General features: G+C 42.3%; 1 protein-coding gene across 7 annotated transcripts in view; it reads left to right on the forward strand.

The window, feature by feature from the left end:
* The first annotated feature begins 225 nt into the window (after positions 1-225).
* The window catches only part of celf6 (CUGBP Elav-like family member 6), a 169,147-nt gene continuing 148,258 nt past the window's right edge, over positions 226-21,114 (forward strand). For 4 of the 7 annotated variants that reach the window (XM_086175005.1, XM_086175009.1, XM_086175010.1 and 1 more), the window contains exons 1-2: positions 227-555; positions 11,586-11,668. In XM_086175005.1, the coding sequence (XP_086031131.1) occupies positions 306-555; positions 11,586-11,668 (333 nt within the window). In that variant the 5' untranslated portion in view covers positions 227-305. Of the gene's footprint in view, positions 556-11,585; positions 11,669-21,114 lie in introns of all 7 variants that reach the window. The other 3 variants (XM_086175007.1, XM_086175006.1, XM_086175011.1) reach the window with 2 other exon arrangements.

Consider the following 21,114-nt stretch of genomic DNA (forward strand, 5'->3'; position numbering starts at 1 on the left):
AGGGGGGGGAAGGGGGCGTGGTTTGCCCCTCCAGGAGACTTTGACGTCATATGGGGGGGGGGTGAAGGGGTATTGTGAAGAAGTAAAAAAAAAAAAAAAAAGGGGGGGAAATAAATAAGGCTGATTTCGAACAAGAGGCGTGAAGTGGGGAGGAAGAGGAGGAGGGAAGGAGGGAGGTGTGGGGGGGAGGAAGAGAAAGAGAGAGAAGAGAGAGAGAGAGAGAGAGAGAGAGAGAGAGAGAGAGAGAGAGAGAGAGAGAGAGAGAGAGAGAGAGAGAGCGCAGCCCACCGGCCCATTGAGGAAAGATGGCTACAGTCAGTGCAAACGGAGTGCAGCAGGAGAATGGATTCAGCACCACGAACAGCGCCGGCAGGATGAACGGGCTTTCCATCGGCCAGAGCACCATTCCAATGAAGGACCACGACGCCATCAAGCTTTTCATCGGGCAGATTCCCAGAAACCTGGAGGAGAAAGACCTCAAGCCCCTCTTTGAGGAATTCGGAAAGATATACGAACTCACTGTACTGAAAGACAGGTTCACGGGGATGCATAAAGGTTAGTAATCCGCTATTCATGCGTTATTACTCTCGGGTACTTTGGAGACGCGTCCGCGGGGGGAAAGTGGAAATTCGGACATGCGTGTGTGTGTGCGTGTGATGGGAATTTGTGTTGGAGTGTAGTAATTCGCAGATGTTTTTTTTTTTTGTGGGGTGTGAGGGGGGGTGGTGGTGGAGTGGGAAGCCTTTACACACACTCTGTGTCGCACGCGCCGATTTATATATAAATATAAATATATGTGTGTGTACACACACACGCACACACACATATACGTGTGTGTATACGTAACACGTGGAAGCGCGGGGACATCGCGTTCAGCCAATCCACGTGAATAAGCTACTACAAAAAAATAATATATATATGTGTGTGTGTGTGTGTGTTAGTGTGAGTGTGTGTATGTGTGTGTGTGTGTGCGAAAACGCCTTTGTGTGTTTACATTGTGGATCATGTGCCGAGCATCCCGTCGGAGGGGGCGGGACAGGGGGGTGGGTTTGTTGTGTGTGTGTGTGTGTGTGTGTGTGTGTGTGTGTGTGTGTGTGTGAGGGGGGGGGGTGCGTTCGATGTTTCCTGCAGCTGCAGAAATTTCTTCTCAACTAAAACACACACACACGGGCGCGCGGAAAGAGCGGGGGGCGTCGGTGAAAAACACCGTTTGCTGCACAATAAACGCTCCGCCCAAAAAAAATAAAAAATATAATAATTTAATAAATGCGTGAAGCGGAAGCGGGAAAAGGCGAGCATTCGAGGAGGGTTTTTTTTCTGATCTTCTCGGTCGTCGTTCGACTCGGGGACAGTTTTTTTTTTTTTTTTTTTTTTTTTGCGTGGCAGCTATGTTTACCCCCCAAACACACACACACACACACACACACACACACACTCCGCGCTCCGTGGGTGGGTTGCAGTCAGGAAGTACAAAAGCAGGATATAATAGTGGGAGGCTTGAGATCCGGAGCGCATCGTCCTCTCCATTGCTCTGCGATCAACCCCCCCCTCACCACACACACACACACACACACACACACACACACACACACACACACCAACCCGGTGATTAGTCACAAATATAATACCGGATCGATCACTTGCAATGATAGTTTAATTAAATCCTGCCCCATTCCGATTGGAAGCTCAGGTAAAAAAAAAAAAGAAAAAAAAAAAAAGGCCATGCAGGGCTTAATTACTTTTCAAAGTATTACCTTAAATTAAAATATAAATGTAATCTAAAACGGTGTTGATTTATTTATTTACTTTTTTCATTCAGTTCAACTAAAATTCATTGTAACAGCAGTTGTGATGAGAGGGTCACTTGTTGTTTACCGGGGAGCTTGGATTTTTGGTTCCCGGAAGGGGAAGAAAAGGGAAGGTGGATGTAAAAGCGGCTGAGCTTTCCGATCGATAAGATCGGGAAAATGTCGTGCGCCCCTCTGTGGTCGAAACCGCCGTCGCCTCGGTCCGTGTGCGCCCCCCCCCCCCCCTCAGGTCGCCTCCTACTTCCTGTTCCTCCAGGCGGCGCTTAACTGAAACCCACCGCTCCCATTTTTTAAATATTTTTCGTCTCTCCTCCGGGATGATCGATGAAAACGACGTTTTCGACGTGGGTGCCGTTTACGCTCGTCCTCGAACGTCCCTGAATGTCAACGCTCCGGAGGATAGGTCGCCCGAGGAAGGATAATCCCCTTCCCGAAGCCGTAGTCGGCGCCCGTTCGGATCATCCTCCACCAAGGCCACGCGGAAACGCGTGTTATGCCCGCGATATTCAAAGTCACTTTGGAAGAAGAAAACGGGTGTACACTTTTAATAAGATTTCACCGATGCATTATATGGATGAATTTTTCTTATTGGCCGGTTTCGGAACCGCGTCCCTGCGGCGTACCTGTGGACCGGAGAGGAAGAGTTAAGGAAATGGGATTAGTGTCGTTAACGAAGCCGAGGCAGGCGAAGTGTGTCGGCGACGGCGCTCAAGGAGAACGCTTTGAAACACTGACCCACCGACTTCTGCTGCCGCCGGCAGAGAGGCTCGGCTCCAGGGAGCGCCGGGAACGTTAGCTTTTTACCCCGGCCGACGGCAAATAGAGTCAGCATGAGGTTGTGATAAAGCTCTCAGATTCATTCATTCATTCATTCATCCAGTCATTCATTCATTCATTCATTCATTCATTCATTCATTCATTCATTCATTCATTCATTCATTCATTCATTCATTCATCCATTCATACTGCTTTTCCCACTGCTGTGATTGGACCACAGTCGGGGGCCACATATAGAAACATCAATTCATTCACTCATTCATTCATTCACTCACATACAACCATTCACTCACTCATTCATAAAGTATATAGACAAAAACAACCTTCGACTCACTCATTCACAATTGGAAAGCAACAACATTCACCCTCTTATTGAAAGGTTACATCAAGACATGCGACCATTCATTCACTCATTCACACCCCATGAGGAGATGTACAATTGTTCATCCTCTCATTTAAAGGATATTGGAAGATATAAGACCATTCACTCACTCATTCACATGTTATATAGAGACATAAAACTAGAGACTTGCAACTCATTCATTCACTGTTCTGCCATAAAAATAAACATAAAACTATTCAGTCACTCATTCACATATCAAATAGAGAGATACAACCGTTCACTCATTCATTCACACTTCATGAGGTGTACGACCATTCAGCCTTTCATTTGGAGGATATCGGACGATGTACAATAATTCACTCATTGATTCACACTTTATAGAGAGACATCAAACTAGAGATATCAACCAGTCTCTCATTCATTCAGACACGATGTAGAGACATACGAAAATTCACTCACTCATTCACAACTCATATTGAGAAATACAACCATTTACTCATTCATTCATTTGTCATATGGAGACATTCAACCATCGATTCACACATTATTTAGAGAAGTAAAACTACCGATGTAAAATCATTAAACCTCACATTAAAAGGTTGTATACAGACAAACAACCATTCACTCACTCATTCATTCACACATAGTAAAGTAGCATACATTAATTCATTAATTCATTCTCTTATACATCATATAGAGACATAAAACCATTCACTCACTCATTCACAGATTGTAGAGACATAAAACTAGAGACATAAAACCACTCATTGATACATTCAGACATGATATAGAGACATACAGCCATTCACTCATTCATTCACATGCCATATGGAGACATACAATTATTCATTCATACATTATATAGACATAAAACTAGAGATGTAAAATCATTTACCCTATAATTTAAAGTTTATACAGGCATTCAAACATTCACTCACTCCTTCATACAGGCATCTTATAGAGACATACAACCATTCACTCATTCATTCACATATCAATTAGAGACGTAAAACCATTCATCCGTCACACAGAAAAGCGCTCTGTCGGAATCCAACCTTCTCTCTTCGCTAACCACTGCGCCACCATCTCTGCCTTCCAAAACAAATTCTTCTGGCTAGATAGTTAGCTTTTAGTTAGTTAGCAGGCTAAGTAACGGTTTAAAATGGGCGACGCGCTAGCATTAGCATGACATGTCACTTGTCGATTTGTAAAGTAAAATCTCGGGCGCCTCAGACAGCTTCGAGCTCGAGAGCTTAACCGTACATCCTAATATCTTATATATTTCCTGAGGTTATACAAATGTAATACCTAGTACTTTCCATCCATTTATCCACATCAAACTTGAATCCAACGGCATTCCTTCTTGACACTTTAACTGTTCCTAGGTTTTGTGAGAGCATCCGGGAACGGATGACTCAAAGACCCCTAAAACATGACGTTCATAAACATTCAACACGGCCGTAAATAAAACCGCCAGCCTGAATCCACCACAGAGTATGATCCGTTTGCAAAAACAAACAAACAAAAAAAGAAAAAAAAAGGGGGACGACATGCTAATGAGCAATTTAGCGCCGCGACCTTTTGACACGCAATTACGGATTGAAAGGCAGATCAAAACATGTCATGGCTGCTGATGGGAACTTTTTTTTTTTTTCACTCTTGCACATTTAGGGACCTCTCTGAATAACCGGGGGATTTATTTTTATATGCCATACACTAAAGTGGGTGGATACAGCTACGGGTGTCTCTTTTATGGGATTATGATACGCGCCTTGCACGGTTGCCTTTATGTCAGGATGTCCTTTTTTTTTTTTTTTTTTTTTTTTTTCTCCACAGAGCAGGATGACTTGACACTATTGGAGGGCACGGCGCTTGTCAGTGCGCGGCGCAGCCAGGTCGCGCTGTTTAACATCCATCACTTTTTTTTTTTTCACCCGAGCACCACATTATCATAATACTTAGTGTCAGCGCCGGCGCGCGTGCATTGTTCAGACACTCTGAATGATAGCGGGGGGCAAATCCTCCGCTTGAGTAGCGTTATTTATCAATCCGTCTCTGATGCTGAGAGGAGGGACTCTTCTCCGCGCCACACAGCCGGGAGGAAGGGATACAAAGAGTTGTTAAATATCCCCATCCATTCCACTTTCATCGGCAGGCCGGCGCAGCGCAAAGAGCCATAAATAGCTCGCCAAATTGACATATTAAAAAAAAAAAAAAAAAAAAAAAAAAAAATCTTCCCAGGCATCAAAATGTCAAAAGTTAAACACACAGCGTGCTAGAGTATAACTGCAAATGATTAATAGATGATTTTTAAATTTTTTTTGAAAAAAAAAAAAAAAACACACGTCGTCACGATTACGAAGGAGTTGTCGGGCAGAGATTGACAGTCAGCGCGAGCTGTGAGTGACAGGTGTAGCTCGAGTCTGCAGATGACCTCTTTGATCACGGGGAGGGCGCCGTGTGTGAGGCAGACAGCTACAGCAAACGCTCTGATCACACACACACACACACACAAACACACACACACACCGATGTAAGTGGATGGAATGACAAAAGGGCTGGGAAGACGCTCCACAGGTAGGGTTATTTTTTGCAGCCTTCATTTGCATCCTTTTTTGCCAGTTTGATGAACGCTCTCGGATCAGACACGGCCGAGGAGACAAAAGGGGGGAGCAAATTGCTCGTGATTCATGAATTCTGTACTAATGAATTGAAATTTTATACAAATTTACGCTGGAGTTCTTTCAATTACACGTTACCTGATGCTTTGGAGAAAAAAAAAAACGCAAACAGAAAGAAAAAACACAATTTACTCTGGATGTTTGGATGCGTGCAATTGTGAGCAAGCGCTAATTTCCATTTTAAAACAAATTGTTTGGAGGCAGGAAAAGTTCTTTAAGTAATTACCCGAAATGCGTCCAGTGCACAGACGTGTTTCCTCCTCTGTCTCTCTGAACCAGCACGGACGGTTTACTTCTCCATTTGCCTTAAAATGTAATTTGTCGAGCGTTTGTCCCCGGCCGAAATGATATTGAAGTACGTCTCCTTTGATTGCCGGCGTATTGTTTTCACCCCACTTAACCTTCCCGTCGCGAGGATCCACAGGCCGTCCCGCCAAAAACCAACCGCCATTTACCCTTCGTTCTGGAGCCGCCATCACAACCTCCTCTTCTCCTGAATTTTAATGATGCAGGAGACTTACATCGGGGACTAGTCAAATATTTTGATTACATTTGAAAGGGTCACCAGGTAGGTCATGCCCCACGGTGGCATGTGTGAGTAAGCAGACGAGTGTGTTTGTGTGTGTGTGTGTGTGTGCTCACGCAAACACAACCGACAACTAGGTTAGGTGCAGCAGGAGAGTATTGTTCTCATATACAGTTGCTGTAAGTAAAGATAATACCAGGGGTGTATTGGAACCAGAGGGAATGCACTGCTTTCTATTCTGAAGTAAATCTGTGTTCTTGACAGAAAATGTCACCTGACATAATGGCAAATACAGATAAAAATATTACCTCCACAACTGAGACGTAACTGAAATCTTGACTATTGTTGTTGCAGCTATTTGATAATAAAAACAATAATAAAAAAATAATAGTAATAATAATAATAATAATGATAATAATGATAATAATAATAATACTAATAATAGTTATTATTATTCCAAAGGTGGATGGGTCAGTAATAATAATAGAAATAATAATAATTATAATAGTAATAATTGTTATTATTATTTTAAGTGTGGGTCAATTAAAATAATAATAATTACAATGATAATAATAACAATAATACTTATAATAATGATAGCAATGATAAAAATAATAAGAATTATATTTTAAGTCATTATATTATTATATATTATAATTATATCATTAATTATTCCTATGTATTGTATATATTATTGATTATATATTATTAATTGTAATAATACTATAATTATGATTATATACATTAATCACTATTTATTTTGTTAAATATAATTATTATTATTATAAGTCTTTATGATAATTAGCATTACTTTTATCACGTTTCTTTTTATTATTATTATTGTTATTGTATCAATTTATATAAATAATATCAATATCAATTGTTATCATGATTATAATTATTTCTATTATTATTAATTGTATAAATTATTCCTATCTTACAATTATATAATTATAATTATTATGTAATAATAATTATAATAACAATAATAAAAGTAATGATAATTATAATAACAATAATAATAATAATTATTATTATTATATAATTTATTTATTAGAATTGAAAAATATATTTTTTTCTGATTACCTCATCTTTGCATTACCTCACTAACCACATTGCTATTATTATTATAATTGTTTCAACCATATTATTATTATTAATATTATTATTATTTTATTATTATAACTTTGTGGCCAAATATCCCAGCTTTCTTCGGTCTTATACATCAAATACCAATTTTATCTTGGTATGATCAAAAATTACATGCAAAAATGCTAATAAAAAATGCAATGAATATCAAATAACACTGACCAATGGGGAAGCACCAATATCCCACAAGACAAAACAGCAGGAACAAATTGACAATGGTGGATGGCATTTCTGGAGGGCCGCATCGCTGAATGTGGGCATAATATTTCACATTTCTTATTCTATCTCGAGCTCCCCCATATTTTCCTGTTAGGAATTCAAGCGCTGTAAATTAGTTTGGCCCCAAATTGAGATGAATCACTATGATTCAAGGAGGGAAATATGATAAACATTGAAGTTTTTTTTTTTTTTGTGAAATGTATGGATTATATATTGCATAAACATTCATGGAAATTTGTAACAAAACTACCAGTTGATACACAGAACTGTTCATGCAGATGGACTGTACCCCTCATAACCCCCTCGAAAGTAAACGCTTTTATAGTTTCATCATCATTCATGAAAGTAACACCACGTTTTTTTTCCCCTTTCCGCCTGATGTTCACACACATTTAGTTATTCAGGTTCCACTGATCCCAAATACCTCAGAGAGATTTTAAAAATGCATAACAAACAAAAGCCAGGGTTTCTCCAGGGCGGGGGGAGAGGGGGGGGGGGGGGGGGGCGTATTTGTCGGTGGCTGTGTGAAGCTGTGTGTGAATGTGACAGCCGGCACGAGTTACCACGGCGATGCAGCTCGGAGGCTTTCGTGAAGCGACCTGATAAGCTGCCTTGCATGCGACAAGACAAATGATTACGATTTACATACACATTATGAGTATTAATAACATGTTTTGAATCACTAGTGTGGGCCATACATATACAGTATATATCTATATATGTATATATATGTGTGTGTGTGTATGTGTTTACATTTATATATGTTTGTGTATATATACACGTATATATGTGTTTATATAGACACATTTATATATAGATAGATATGGATCTATATATAGATATAGATATATATGTATTTTTATGTATATATGTGAATTTTCATATATATGTCTGTATGTAAACACACATATATATGTATATATACACACACACACACACACACACACACACACACACACACACACACACTCACAAATATACATATATATATATATTTATCAAATACAATAGACAATTTCATCATTACCTTTCTAGCTACATTTCAAAGCCTAGATAGATATGGATCTATATATAGATATAGATATATATGTATTTTTATGTATATATGTGAATATGCATATATATGTCTGTATGGAAACACACGTATATATGTCTATACACACACACACACACGCACACACATAGATATATATATATATATCAAATATAATAGACAATTTCATCATCACCTTTCTAGCTACATTTCAACGCTGTTTTGGCCGGCATCTACGCGTCTGTTAAATGAATGCATTACCTGCTACCAGCAATCCCTGCATGAAATGCATTTATTTATGGACGGACCCAAAGTCTACCTGGAGCATCGACTGCGGAGGCAGGTTTTGTTCTCTGATCGCTCACTCATCTCGGCAATTTAGGGTTCATCGTGACTTGGGATTTGGGATTGTCTTGCTATAAAGCAGAAGTGCTAACCACTAGCCCAGGCTAGTTTTGCATGTTTTTTTCCCTTCCGCCTCAACACAAGCAAAGCGCAACAAATGAAGTAAACCAATTTTGAGCCGCTGTCGGCTTTGCGTTTGGCTCAAACATCTATACTGTCTCAGCGAAATCCCACGCATTCCTCTTGGACGGACCAGATTAGAAAACAATGAGATTAAATTTGCAATTAAGCGACATAAAACAAGCAAATCTACCATTACGCATTTTAATGCCACACATTGCTGTCATTGGTCGTAGTCTCAAATTATGACTACATTACAGCGACGGGTGACATTTCTAGTGTGGTGTCGTTGAAAAATGAAGTAAATCTCCTGCGGCGTTAGTCAATTTACACATTTTACATTGACAGCCTCGGCTCACTAACAGCTGGTACATCCCAGTTACCTCCTGACAAAGAAAACGTAGTGTTGTTCTCCCCGCTGTATAACCGGCCTCACCAAACCACAACCCCTTTGGGTTCAAGCGCCAACTGAGTCGTGAATTTTTTCCCCGAAATTCGGGGAAACACGGGACTAGAACTGCCAACCTTCCTGTTGGAGACAAAACGCTCGACCAACAACTGGCTGTCCACAAATAACACTGATATTAACAATTACTACGATCATTACACGGCGCCCCACTCCATCTACAATTACAAAAGAAATTAAAAAGCTTTTTTTTTTTTTTAACCAGTCTTTCTTTTATAGCACAATATCACTCAAGTGACAAGCTTAACAAACTATAAATAAATAGAAAATCTGGAAATAAAATATAATTGGGATAATTGTGAATCAGTGTGAGCCAATTTATTTATTTATTTATCTATTATTTTTTTTAACATAATTACACCGAGTGTTTTTGTATGACTCTTTTGCTATCCCCAAATTTTACCAGGGAAGGGAACTTTTTAAACACAGCTACTAAAAGCATAGAGTAGATGAATGAGTGAAAGATAGAAAAAGTGGCCCACCTTCCCGATAAGGTTCGGCGGGGCCGCGTCCCCGCGGGGGGAGCCTCGTCTCGCGTCCGTCCCCCCTGGTTATAATGTCAAAAAGGATGAGGAGCATTTTCCCCGGGCGCCCAAACTTTTCCGCCTTGCTGCGCGACACGCCGCTCCATCAGTGTCATCCGGGTGATTTTTCCTCCTGAGTAAGTGCCTCGCCGCGGCGCCGGGTGAAGGTTGTGGCGGGAAAAAAAAAAAAAAAAAAGAAAAAGGGGGGAGCTCTCTTGGCCGGCCGCCAGAGCGTTTTGCTCAGTTTCAGAGGTGACGGGTACTATATGCTGCTCGGGGGTGGGGGGTGTTAGAGGGTGTGTGTGCATAAGTGTGTTTCTTTTCTCGTCCCATGGGATTCCTTGGCAGCGATTGTAACATGTAGTAATAGGAAATTATGCCGTACAGAGCAAAACCTCTCCTGAATGGGGTCACCCACTGACAGCCCTGCCAAGTAAGTAACGGTGCAAAGCTACCCCTTTAACTAAACCTGTCGCGTACTTTGTCGTGGGGCCGTTTATTCATCCGTATCTATATTTTCTGGACATTTACGTGCGAATGAACAACTTTTAGAGGGTGCCGTTTCCCTTTAAAAGTTCCCGAGGTGCGATGGAATGCGTCCGAGCAGGCTGGAGTAAAACGTCATTTGGTGTCAGATTATTGGTTGTGGCGACGCCTGAAGGGAACAGCCTGAAGGAGAAGAAGGATGGAGGGATTCTGTTCTTCACCGGTTGCATTTAGAATTGCATTTAGACTCATTTTTACCTTTGATAATCATAAAAATATCAAAACAACCATCAATATTGATGGTTCTGTATCCTTGAAAAGTGCTATATTGTTCAACCGGACTCACTACGGGGCTGAGTCCTGCCCTTCCATTTTGATAGAAAGTTCAAAAATAAATAAATACAAAAATGAATAAATCAAAATAAAATACGGAAAATAAAATAAAGAATTAATAAAATCAATCAATAAATACAACAAATAAATCAAATACAACAAATAAATCAAATACAAAAATAAATAAAACTGCAGTTGATTAAGTGGGTCAAGGGGAGGAAAACGCAAAGAAATACACAGTGTCTTCTTTGTTATGTATGAAAAGAGAGGAAGCACACACACGCACATATACACATACACACACACACACACACACACACACACACACACACACACACCTGCACACACACACTCACAAGTGCCAGATCTGATGAATGATTCGTGGGCGCTAACACGCGTGGAATAAACTATCAGCCTGCAGGTACCGGCGTAGCATCTGCAGGCCGGCCTGCAAGCTGTTTCGACTTTGCTCTCCGATGTAAGTACATCTGCCGCCTCGGCGTGCACGCCTGGGCACGCCCGCGTGTGTTTACGAATTTCCAAAACTTTATAGGTTTTTCCTCTAACTAGAAAATCTGTTTAATCTGCTTTCATTATATTTCAAGACGTCGCGCTCTTAACGCGGACGTTTGTCGGCCGAGCGTCTCCAGACACCTCACGAAGGGGACGGAAAAAAAACTTCAGAAACGGCTCCGGCTATTTTATTACGACCGCTAGTCCTAGATGTACTGGTCTGGGTCCTGTGTAATGGACGTGTCCTGTGTCTCCACTGCAGGATGTGCCTTTCTAACATACTGTGCCAGAGAGTCAGCACTGAAAGCCCAGAGCGCCCTCCATGAACAGAAGACTCTGCCAGGGGTAAGTGTCGCGCCTCCCCTCCTCATTTCCCGCTCCCCCCTTCCCCCCCCCGTTTGGCCAGGGCCCGTACGGCAACCTCCATTACGTGCACGCCGCTCTTGCACAGCGGCGCTGAGGCACGTGGGGGAGTGAACGCGGACATTCAGATGTAGAAACAGATGGAAGGAGTCGCTGTCAGCTCGCCTCTAAGCTACTGTCACACACACACACACACACACACGCGTGGGGAGACATACTAAAAGAGTAAGTGACTGGCCTATCTCACCTTGCGGTGTCTTATTACTCTAATCACCCCGGCGGTGATATTTGATAAGCGCTCCTTCGCAGCAGCTCACGCCGTCCTTCGCCCGTCCTCTCGCAATATGGCCGCCGCAGACGCTAATTGCCTTGAGGAATCCCTCTCTCATTATCACACATAATCAAACAGTAAGTATAAACAATCATTTTTAACCATGTATATCACCATCTGGTGTTTTTGTTTTAATTCTCTGCCGCCCCCCCCCACCCACCCACACACACACACACACACACACACACCCCTCCGCCCGACACACACACACCATCTTCTTTGGCTTTGCCTTTGGCGGGTGGATAACTTTTTCAATTAAAATAATGGCCACTTCAAATGAGTCAGGTAAAAAAAAAAAAAAAAAAAAAAAAAAAAAAAAAGTACACAGTAGCGGATTCTTAAACCTGTCCCAGAGGAGGGGGGGGGGGCTCAATCCGGGGATGAGCTTGTGATGTCGATCTCGGCTTGATGTGTGTGTGTGTGTGTGTGGGTGGGGGGGTGGGGGTTACCGACTGACGCATCGGGGGAATTATCGAGGTGTGATTGAATTACGCCTATGGGTCCTTCAAGAAGGGGAAGCTTCCTCCGATGGCCAGACCCCCTCCAAGGTTGGGGGTTTAATCAGAGCCACAGGATATCCGTCTAAATCTGCGGGGGGGGCGGGAAGAGAAGGCTGCCGGAGGACCGCTTCGGGCAAAGGTGGTCGATGGAATCGGGGTCGGGGCTTCGCGTTCCCCCACCCCATCCCATCCGGGGGTTAATCAGATGTTTGCACTTCATTGCGTATAACAGGTACTTCGCCGAGCGTCTGCCTCATCGGTACACCCGCGGCGAACGATTCCCCGGGAGACCGCCGACCCCCCCGCGCTCATCACCGCCTCCCGCGGCTTCGTAATGAGATGATTGTCGTGATGGTCCTGGCGAGGTGTTCCCGTCTTTATTGCCCTCATGAAGGGACGTTCTTGTTTGTCGCCTATCCAGAAAGAGGTTAATGGCGGCGCTCGGCGGGGTTTGGGTAAACATTTCCCGTGTGCCGCTCGCAGCGAGGGGTCAGTCCTGCAATCTCAAGCTGGGCGCAGCCTGCATCCAGAGAGCTAATAAAGACGTTCTGTCTTTCCAGTGTGTGTGTGTGTGACACAGATGGTGGGGAAGGAAAAAAAGAAAAAAAAAAACAAAGAATTGTAGGCTAGGACAAGCCTCATTGTCACTGTCATGGCCCGGCGTCTAACGCCGCCATCCCAGTTGCATCTCCAACACGACGGGCGTAGAATTGACCCCTCTGGTTGTTCATCCATACGTTTGCTTAGACAAACGCATTTTTACCGTATAAAGTGGCCCCTTAATATCCGTGTCACTCTATATACAGGAATGTCTCCGAAAATTAGAATATTGTGATAAAGCGTCTTTGTGTACCGTGAAAAGCGCTATACAAATCGTATGTATTATTATTATTATTATTATTATTATAAAGTTCTTTATCTTCTGTAATGCAATTGAAAAAACAAAAAAAAATTCTTTTCATGATATTCTAATATTTTGAGGTAGGATTTTTGAGTTTTCTTAAGATGTAAGCCATAATCAGCAATATTACAATAATAAGGCTTGTAATATTTCAGTTGACTTGTAATGAATCCAGAATGTGTGACATTTTTGTTTTTGTAATTGCATTACAGAAGATAAAGAACTTTATCACAATATTCTAATTTTCGGAGACAGTCCTGGATGATTTTTTTTTTTTAGATACTAAGCTTGATTGGAGGATATTTTATCCTTGAAATACGGAAAAAAAATTTCATGCTGTCATATCGGTTGAATTGCTCACTGCTCTCACCTTGCAGAACGCCTCGCAGCTTCCTGCGTCAGAGTAGTTTGTACAGTTTGCACATCTCGTGTCGTGACCTCTTGAGTGGCATCATTTTATATCTTTGTGCTTATTTTGTGTATTTTTTTTTTAACAATCATCATAGGCCCTAAGACAGCAAGTGCTAAGGCAGGTGGTGAATCCAAACAGAAGATGAAATCTAATGGAAAGCACGAAATAATAGCAAAGCACGAACGCGGTGTACGTGTGACGTGTACCGCGCGTGAATATAACTGCGATGCAGCCACGATATGTACCGTTTTGTGAGTTTTGGGGGGGGGGGTGGGAACGAATTAACTTGTTTTCTGTGATTTTAAATGGGGAAAATTAAATTAAGATATGAAAAAAATCTACATACAAATCCATTTCTGAAACTGATTACATTTGTAGCTTTAGGTGCCACTGTATAATATTTAAAATAGAATAATCCTTCAAGGTGTGTGTTACGAACGGTGCAAAATGTGCAATTAACTCCAATGAATATTTCAGTGCATTTATCATTTATGGACGTACGAGATTTTTTTTTTTTTCCCCTATCATCTGTCTTCATCCATTTTTATTCTACTTTGCACACACTTTTGTATTTTTCACATTTTTGTACCTCTAGGCGTGAGTTCCTACAAAATTTCGTTACAGCTGCAATGACAATAAACTCTTGATTCTTGTAATCAAATACCAAGATCGAGCTAAGTTTGCCAGTTTAAACACGGAAACCGAAGCTAACGGAGGGCGCCGGGTGCAGCTGCGTTATCTCTGTTTATCTTCACCGACCAGTTGCATGAAACGGACAATGCAGAGCCTCTTAGCCGCGTGTGGTATTTCTTTTTTAAGAACAGAAAGCAACTCGCCATGGAGAGAGGGCTGATTTGATGTTGTGCAGACGACACATGCAGGAGGTGGAGTAGCAATTCTAAGAAGAGCGTCGCGTCTAAGTCCGGCTTTACACCGGCGAACTCTCGCGCAACTTTTTGTAGGTCAGAGGTGAAACTTCCGTTCGACTTCCATTACATGCAGCGCCGAATGCTCTGCAGACCATTTTAAAGTTCCAGGAAACATCCCAACTTGGGGAAAGTAGTTTAGTGCAACAGCTCATCGAAATTCCCGACAACATGCTGGTTGAATAATTCAAACTGTCACCGTCACTGTGATCGATTTCAACTCACAGCTGATGAAACACTAAAACACATGATTTAGTTTTCTTTGTCTTTTTCCCGTTCGTCCCAACATGTCACATTAGGTCACGTTAATACTTAGCTTGGTTTGATTTACATTAGCTGCAGCTAAAATTAGCTCAACAAATTAGCATTGTATAATTGGTGTATAATTGATCCAAGATAAATAATTTCCAGTGAAAAATATTATAACGACATAGATGGAGTTAAAACAACACCTGCTTATTAAAAATGTATCAGGAAAACAGTACATGAAACATGAAACAAACACACTAAGCGAAAAAGCTAAGCCTGCTAGCCCATGTGGCAAACAAGGCCCTTTACTTGGGAATGTTGAGTGATTCTTTAGATGGATGGATGGATGGATGGATGGATGGAGAGAATCTACTTTGTTGATCCCAAAACTGGGAAATTAAAATTGTATATATTATTACTCAATTGTTTCATGTTATAAACATGCACAGATTAAAATGTGTATTGCCATTAGCGAACTGGCTGTGTGAGATTTCTGCCACATGAATACCATTAGCATTAGCATTAGCATTAGCACAACAATGCACTTTTAATCAAAAAACACCTGAATGAGATTAGAACCATATTAATGTACTGCAACAAATTCAATGATTTTAATCTTGAACAATTTAATGAATGAATGACACCGGCTTAAGGGTGCTGGGGATCGAGAGGTTAGGATCACGTCTGTTTGGCGCCAGATACCAAAGATCGGGATGAAGGAAACCCCGACGGCTGTCAAAATGTTAAGCCCGGTGCATTGTGTCAAAAACACAATGATGTACGAAAATTAATTATCAAAACGTAAACCAACAGACGAAAAAAAAAGGCCCTGACATTCTGACCCGGAATAACCCACGAGGCCTCCCTCTCCGTGTCCCGATGAAGATGCTCCCTGAAACACTAAAACCGGCGTAATGAGCGGGAGCGAATCAAGGAAGATTAAGAGAGGAAACATGATGAATACCTCCAAAATGTTCGGTTGCTAAATTATACACTCCGTCGTGATGGATCCCCTGCGACGAGTCCCCGAAACCGAGCGACGGCGCCCCGCGGACATGATGATGAATGATTGATCGCATGATCGGTGTTTCCCTGAGTACGGGGTGTCGGGTAAACCGTAAAATCGTTAGGCGGAGGCGGATGGCGGCGAAGCCTTCGGACGAAGTGAGCGACGGCGCCTTGCGAGATGCGAGTGTGTAAAAAAAGGATCGGGCTCGGGGGAAAATGTAACGATGAATATTTTACGATCGTTTTAATCTTTTAATCTGACTTTATTAAGCAACGCTGGTGAAGCTCCCGCCGTATCGTTGTCATCTTGAATCCCCTCAATGGAAAAGCACGCAGATTTGCTTTTAATGTGATTTCATCAAAAAAAAAAAAAAAACTTGGCAAATACCTGCTAGCTTGATCCCTTTTTTTTTTCTTTTTTAACTCAATTTTATCAGTGGATCTTTATGGGCCCCGGTCAAGAGTAGCATCCTCTCTCATTATGTACCATCGAGCCACCTAGCATGCCATTGATACCTTCTGCGTATTGCGATCGGCGCCCTCCTCCCCTCGTCCTCCCTGAGCCCCCCGCAGTCCTGGAAGCGGAGATATCTGCTCCGCATCGATGGTGGTAGGGATAATACTGCGACTAATCATAATAACGATAACATAACAATCCGTCCTGGGCGGTGCATTGGTTGATGCTTCGCAGCGAGAAGGTCCCCGGTTGGATCCCGACAGGGGTGCTTTTCCCGCCTCTACGTTGGTTCCCTTCGGCAAAACACATGCGGCGGGGTTCGTTTCTCAGACGAGAATGAGAGGGTGAATGTTTTTATCTCTATAATAATGATAATTTATCCTCTGTTAATCCCTTGTGGGGAAATTCGTTCTCTGAAATGAACCCATCATGAGCAGCAGGCTGCCTTCCAATTCGAGGTTCAGCGTTTTGCTCGACAGCACTTCAACACACTAGGAGGAGCCGGGAATCGAACCAGAATTGTTCGGTTGCCCGAGCTCCCGTGCCGCGCTGCCCATAAAAATTTTACGACGGCTGGTATTCCCACATGGTCTCCCAACCAAGTACCGACCAGGGCCGACCCTGCTTGGCTTCTGATATCCGACAAAATCGGAAATGTTCAGGGCAGTATGACTGTAAACACCATGTATAAATGAAATGGTTAAAGGTTGTATGCCTAGATAATGAATGAATGAATGAAGAATCCATCTTAATGTATACAAAGATAAACCCGGTTAATTCAAAGCCCACCGGTGAAGTATTTTTTTCTGGAACGTCTGCGAGATGGGGCGGCGGGTGAATTACATGCCAGGGAACGGCAGTTCACAGTCTGGGTGCATTATTCATGAAAGCCCCCCCGTTTGTTTGCGGAGTACTTTGGGGCAGGTAGAGCTTTCCAGGTAATTAAATGGAGCTTAGAATCCGTTCCAGCAGAAGCAGGGAGTGTCTTGGATGTGTTTGACAGATATCTCGCCGGCGAGACGCCCCTGCTACACCTCTTCTCCTGAGAACAAACTTTTATCTATTTATCTTTTTTTTTTTTTTTTTTATTTTCCTATTAATGCTAACTTTGACAGATGTGTTTAATCAGATCCAAGCAGCAACAACCGGAGGATTCTATAAGGAACTGTAAAGTATTGGAAATCTAATAGCCAGGCTTGGCCTTCGGTGGATATGATAAAGAACATACATGAAGAATGCAACAGCGTAGGGAATAAACAGGATTAACTATTAATAATGAAGAGTTGGGAAATAACAAGAGACAAATGTTCTCAAGAACAATTTATGCTCAATGTTAAATACGGGTTCTGGTTTTATTGTCTGAACTTGGGTGTGGGCTCTGCAGCGCCCTCTAGTGGACAAACTGCAGAAGTGCTGTGGCGACATAAAGCACGCAAGAGGAGTAGGTGGGTGGTGACGTTTTTTTACGAGCTTTTCCAACCGATGTTCAATGTGAGCGTGAGGGAGCTCTCATTGTTTTTGCATGTGACATATTTTCATTAATTCATTCACCCTCTCACCCATAGAGATGTGCAACATTCACTCTTTCTTTCACATGCCCTTAATAGATGTACAGCTATTCACTCGCTCATTCAGATGTCTTATAGAAATACAACCGTTCAACCTTTTTGTGAGTGAAAGGATGAATGGTTGTATTTCATATCGTCATGTAGAGGCTAATAAACTATTCACTCTCATTCAGATGTCTTATAGAAATACAACCGTTCACCCTTTCATTCACACGTCATACAAAAGCTGATAAACCATTCATTCTCTCATTTAAATTCATAGAAAGACATACTATACAACATTCACCCTTTCATTCGCACATCATATAGATGCTAATAAAACATTCATCCTCTCATTTAAACTCATATCGAGACAAACCATGCAACCATCACTCATTCATTCAGATGTCAGAAAAACAACCGTTCACTCTTTTTGTGAATGAAAGAGTGACTGGTTGTATTTCAAATAGTCATATAGAGGCTAAAAAAACATTAACTCTCATTCAAACTCATATAAAGACGTACTATAGAACAATCACCTTTTCATTCACATGTCATATTGAGGCTGATAAAACACATTTAAACTCATATCCAGATTTACAGACATACAAGTATTCACCCTCTCATTCACACTTCCGTCTTTTTTTTCTCACGGACCATCTCAGCAGGAAGCTGTTACATCGTCCCTTTTTTCTTTTTTTTTTTCTCCCCCAGAATTCACATTAGCCTATTTACAAAACCTTGTACTGCGTGTGCAGAAATTTGAATTGCCACCAGGGAATCCAGCCCCTGTCTGTTGTGGCTGCAGCGAGCTTTGTTTACATTGTTTTGATTAATTGCATGTAAAGAGCATAATGAGCTCTTGATGTCCCGCGCATCCGATCCCACTGCCGGAGCCGGTAATCAGAGCCCCGGCCGTCTTACCCTTGGTAAACTCGCGGCGCCGGCGTGTTCAAGCGCGCATTCAGCACATCCCAGACCGTCGGACAGGTGAGGTCGCACTGGCGAATAAATCCTCCCCAGGACTGCATAAAAATTGCACTTTCCTTTCCACATCAAAACACAACTGTGTGGATTCAGGGAACCGTCTGGGGAATTGGGGCGAAAAACAAGGAAGTGTAAATAACAATTCCGGTTGCGTCGCCCCGAAACGTTATTTACAGCCGCGCCGGGTCGGCCCCCCCGACGAGCCGATACCAGAGGAACGGATCTCTAAATGAATCCCGCTCTAACCTCCCAGGGCCGGCGCCACGATCTCCTCTCGGGCCAATTAGCTCTCGGTGTTTGCGTGTAACAAGCATGCTAATTGGGCGCATGCAAAGCCCAAACCCAATTAAAATTTTCTGGAAAAAAATGTATAAATACACACACATATATATATATAAATATACATACACATATAAATAGCCTCTTTTTGTCTGCCTCACCATCTAACCACTCCTTCCCCTGCATAATCACATCTCTACGGCGACCGTGCTTTCTCTGGGGAATGTTCTAGTTTCTGCGAGGAGATCGCTGAGCGCACCGGTGTCCAAGCGACGGGGGTCGCGCAATGACCCGGCCCCGGTATCGATGGCGGAAAAGTCAATTAGACACAGCGGCGGAAACGAGCAATGGGGAGGTTGGGGGTGCGGGATTCTGAGTTTTTCCCGAAAAGCGTGCTGGAGAATGCATGAAAAATGCAGGGGATCTGCTGTCACGCAGAAATTGGGTCAGGGGGAGATTGTGGGACGGGAGTGTGATGAGTCACTGAGCGGCGCGGCGCCCGGGATGCGGCGCATCCGCGCGTCTTCGAACCCTCATGTGATGCTGAAGATGTTGCAGCCTGTCGCTTTTGTGTCTTTATCCTGAATATCAGGCAGAATTCACACTTTGTGTGAATGGAAGTACGAGAAAAAAACGCAATTTCCGGACTATTACCTGCTACTTTTTTCACATGCTCAAACAGCAATGCGGCTTATTTATGGATTTCTACGGCCTGGCGAGCTTTGTGGAGCCAAAATATTTCGCCTTGTAACATCGGATCAATGAAATTACACAAAGACGCCGCAGACCACATGCGTGTTGGGTGACATTGATGAGCAACAACGACAGAGTGTGTGAAAGAGGAATTCTGAGGCTGTTTAATTCTGACACTGTGAAAGACGACTTTAGTGGTTTTAGTGTGCAGGATAAAGATAAAAACATCGATCACTGACTTTTCTTGGTAGGTGACTGTATTTTTTTTTCAGCTAGACTACAGGCACGGCTGGGATAAAACCATTTACGATATATGTTTAACTAAAAGTAAAAAAAAAAATTCTTTCTGTGTAAATATCTCATGTTACAAATGGACGATTATGGCTTACTGACAAGCGTGCCACATATGTGAACAATTTTGTTTTTTTTCTCAAATAAAGTGGTTCTGCTTATAGTCAGGTTGGCTCGGTAGTCCGAAAATTACGGAAATGTATTAGTACCACTATTTTCCGATGATGAACATTCAGCAATTATGATTATTCATTCATTCATTATAGGTAGTGCTAATCTTAGCCTAGCGCGGCCGTCATTGGGCGAGAGTAGGGGCTCATCCACATGCAAACATTCATCCACTCATTCAAACATCTGGGTCTTAAATAAACTTCCTGCACATTTTTGGACTGCGGGAGAAAAAAACATGAAGAACCTGGACAAAACCCACATTTAAAATTGACCCCATTGACACACACACACACACACACACATGCACACAAACCCATACACAGCATCCTATGCAACAAGTTATAAAGAATATCCAATTAGTAAACAAAGCAGGAAAAAGGGACACGCTAAAACAATCTGTGATTTTACTTCACAATCTGGCTTGCAATATGAAAGAAATGGAGAAATATGTTTATATTTAGTGTGTGTGTGAGTGTGTGTGTGTTTTGCAGCGTCATAGCATCCTATCTGAGGACACACTGAGTCACTCTCCAGCGGATCCGTCTCCTGGACGGTTTAAACGAATCACGGCGAAGGCACAGGGCGTTCACTCCTCTCTTTTTTTAAGAGACGGACGATTTTCTGCCGTCGATCAACCCGTCGGCCGCGCCCGATCCGTCGAACCCCGCCGTCTGAG

The sequence above is a fragment of the Fistularia commersonii genome, chromosome 27, assembly GCF_037954325.1.
Source record: "Fistularia commersonii isolate RoL2024-O1a breed Wild chromosome 27, RoL_Fcom_v1.0, whole genome shotgun sequence".
Lineage (NCBI taxonomy): Eukaryota > Metazoa > Chordata > Actinopteri > Syngnathiformes > Fistulariidae > Fistularia > Fistularia commersonii.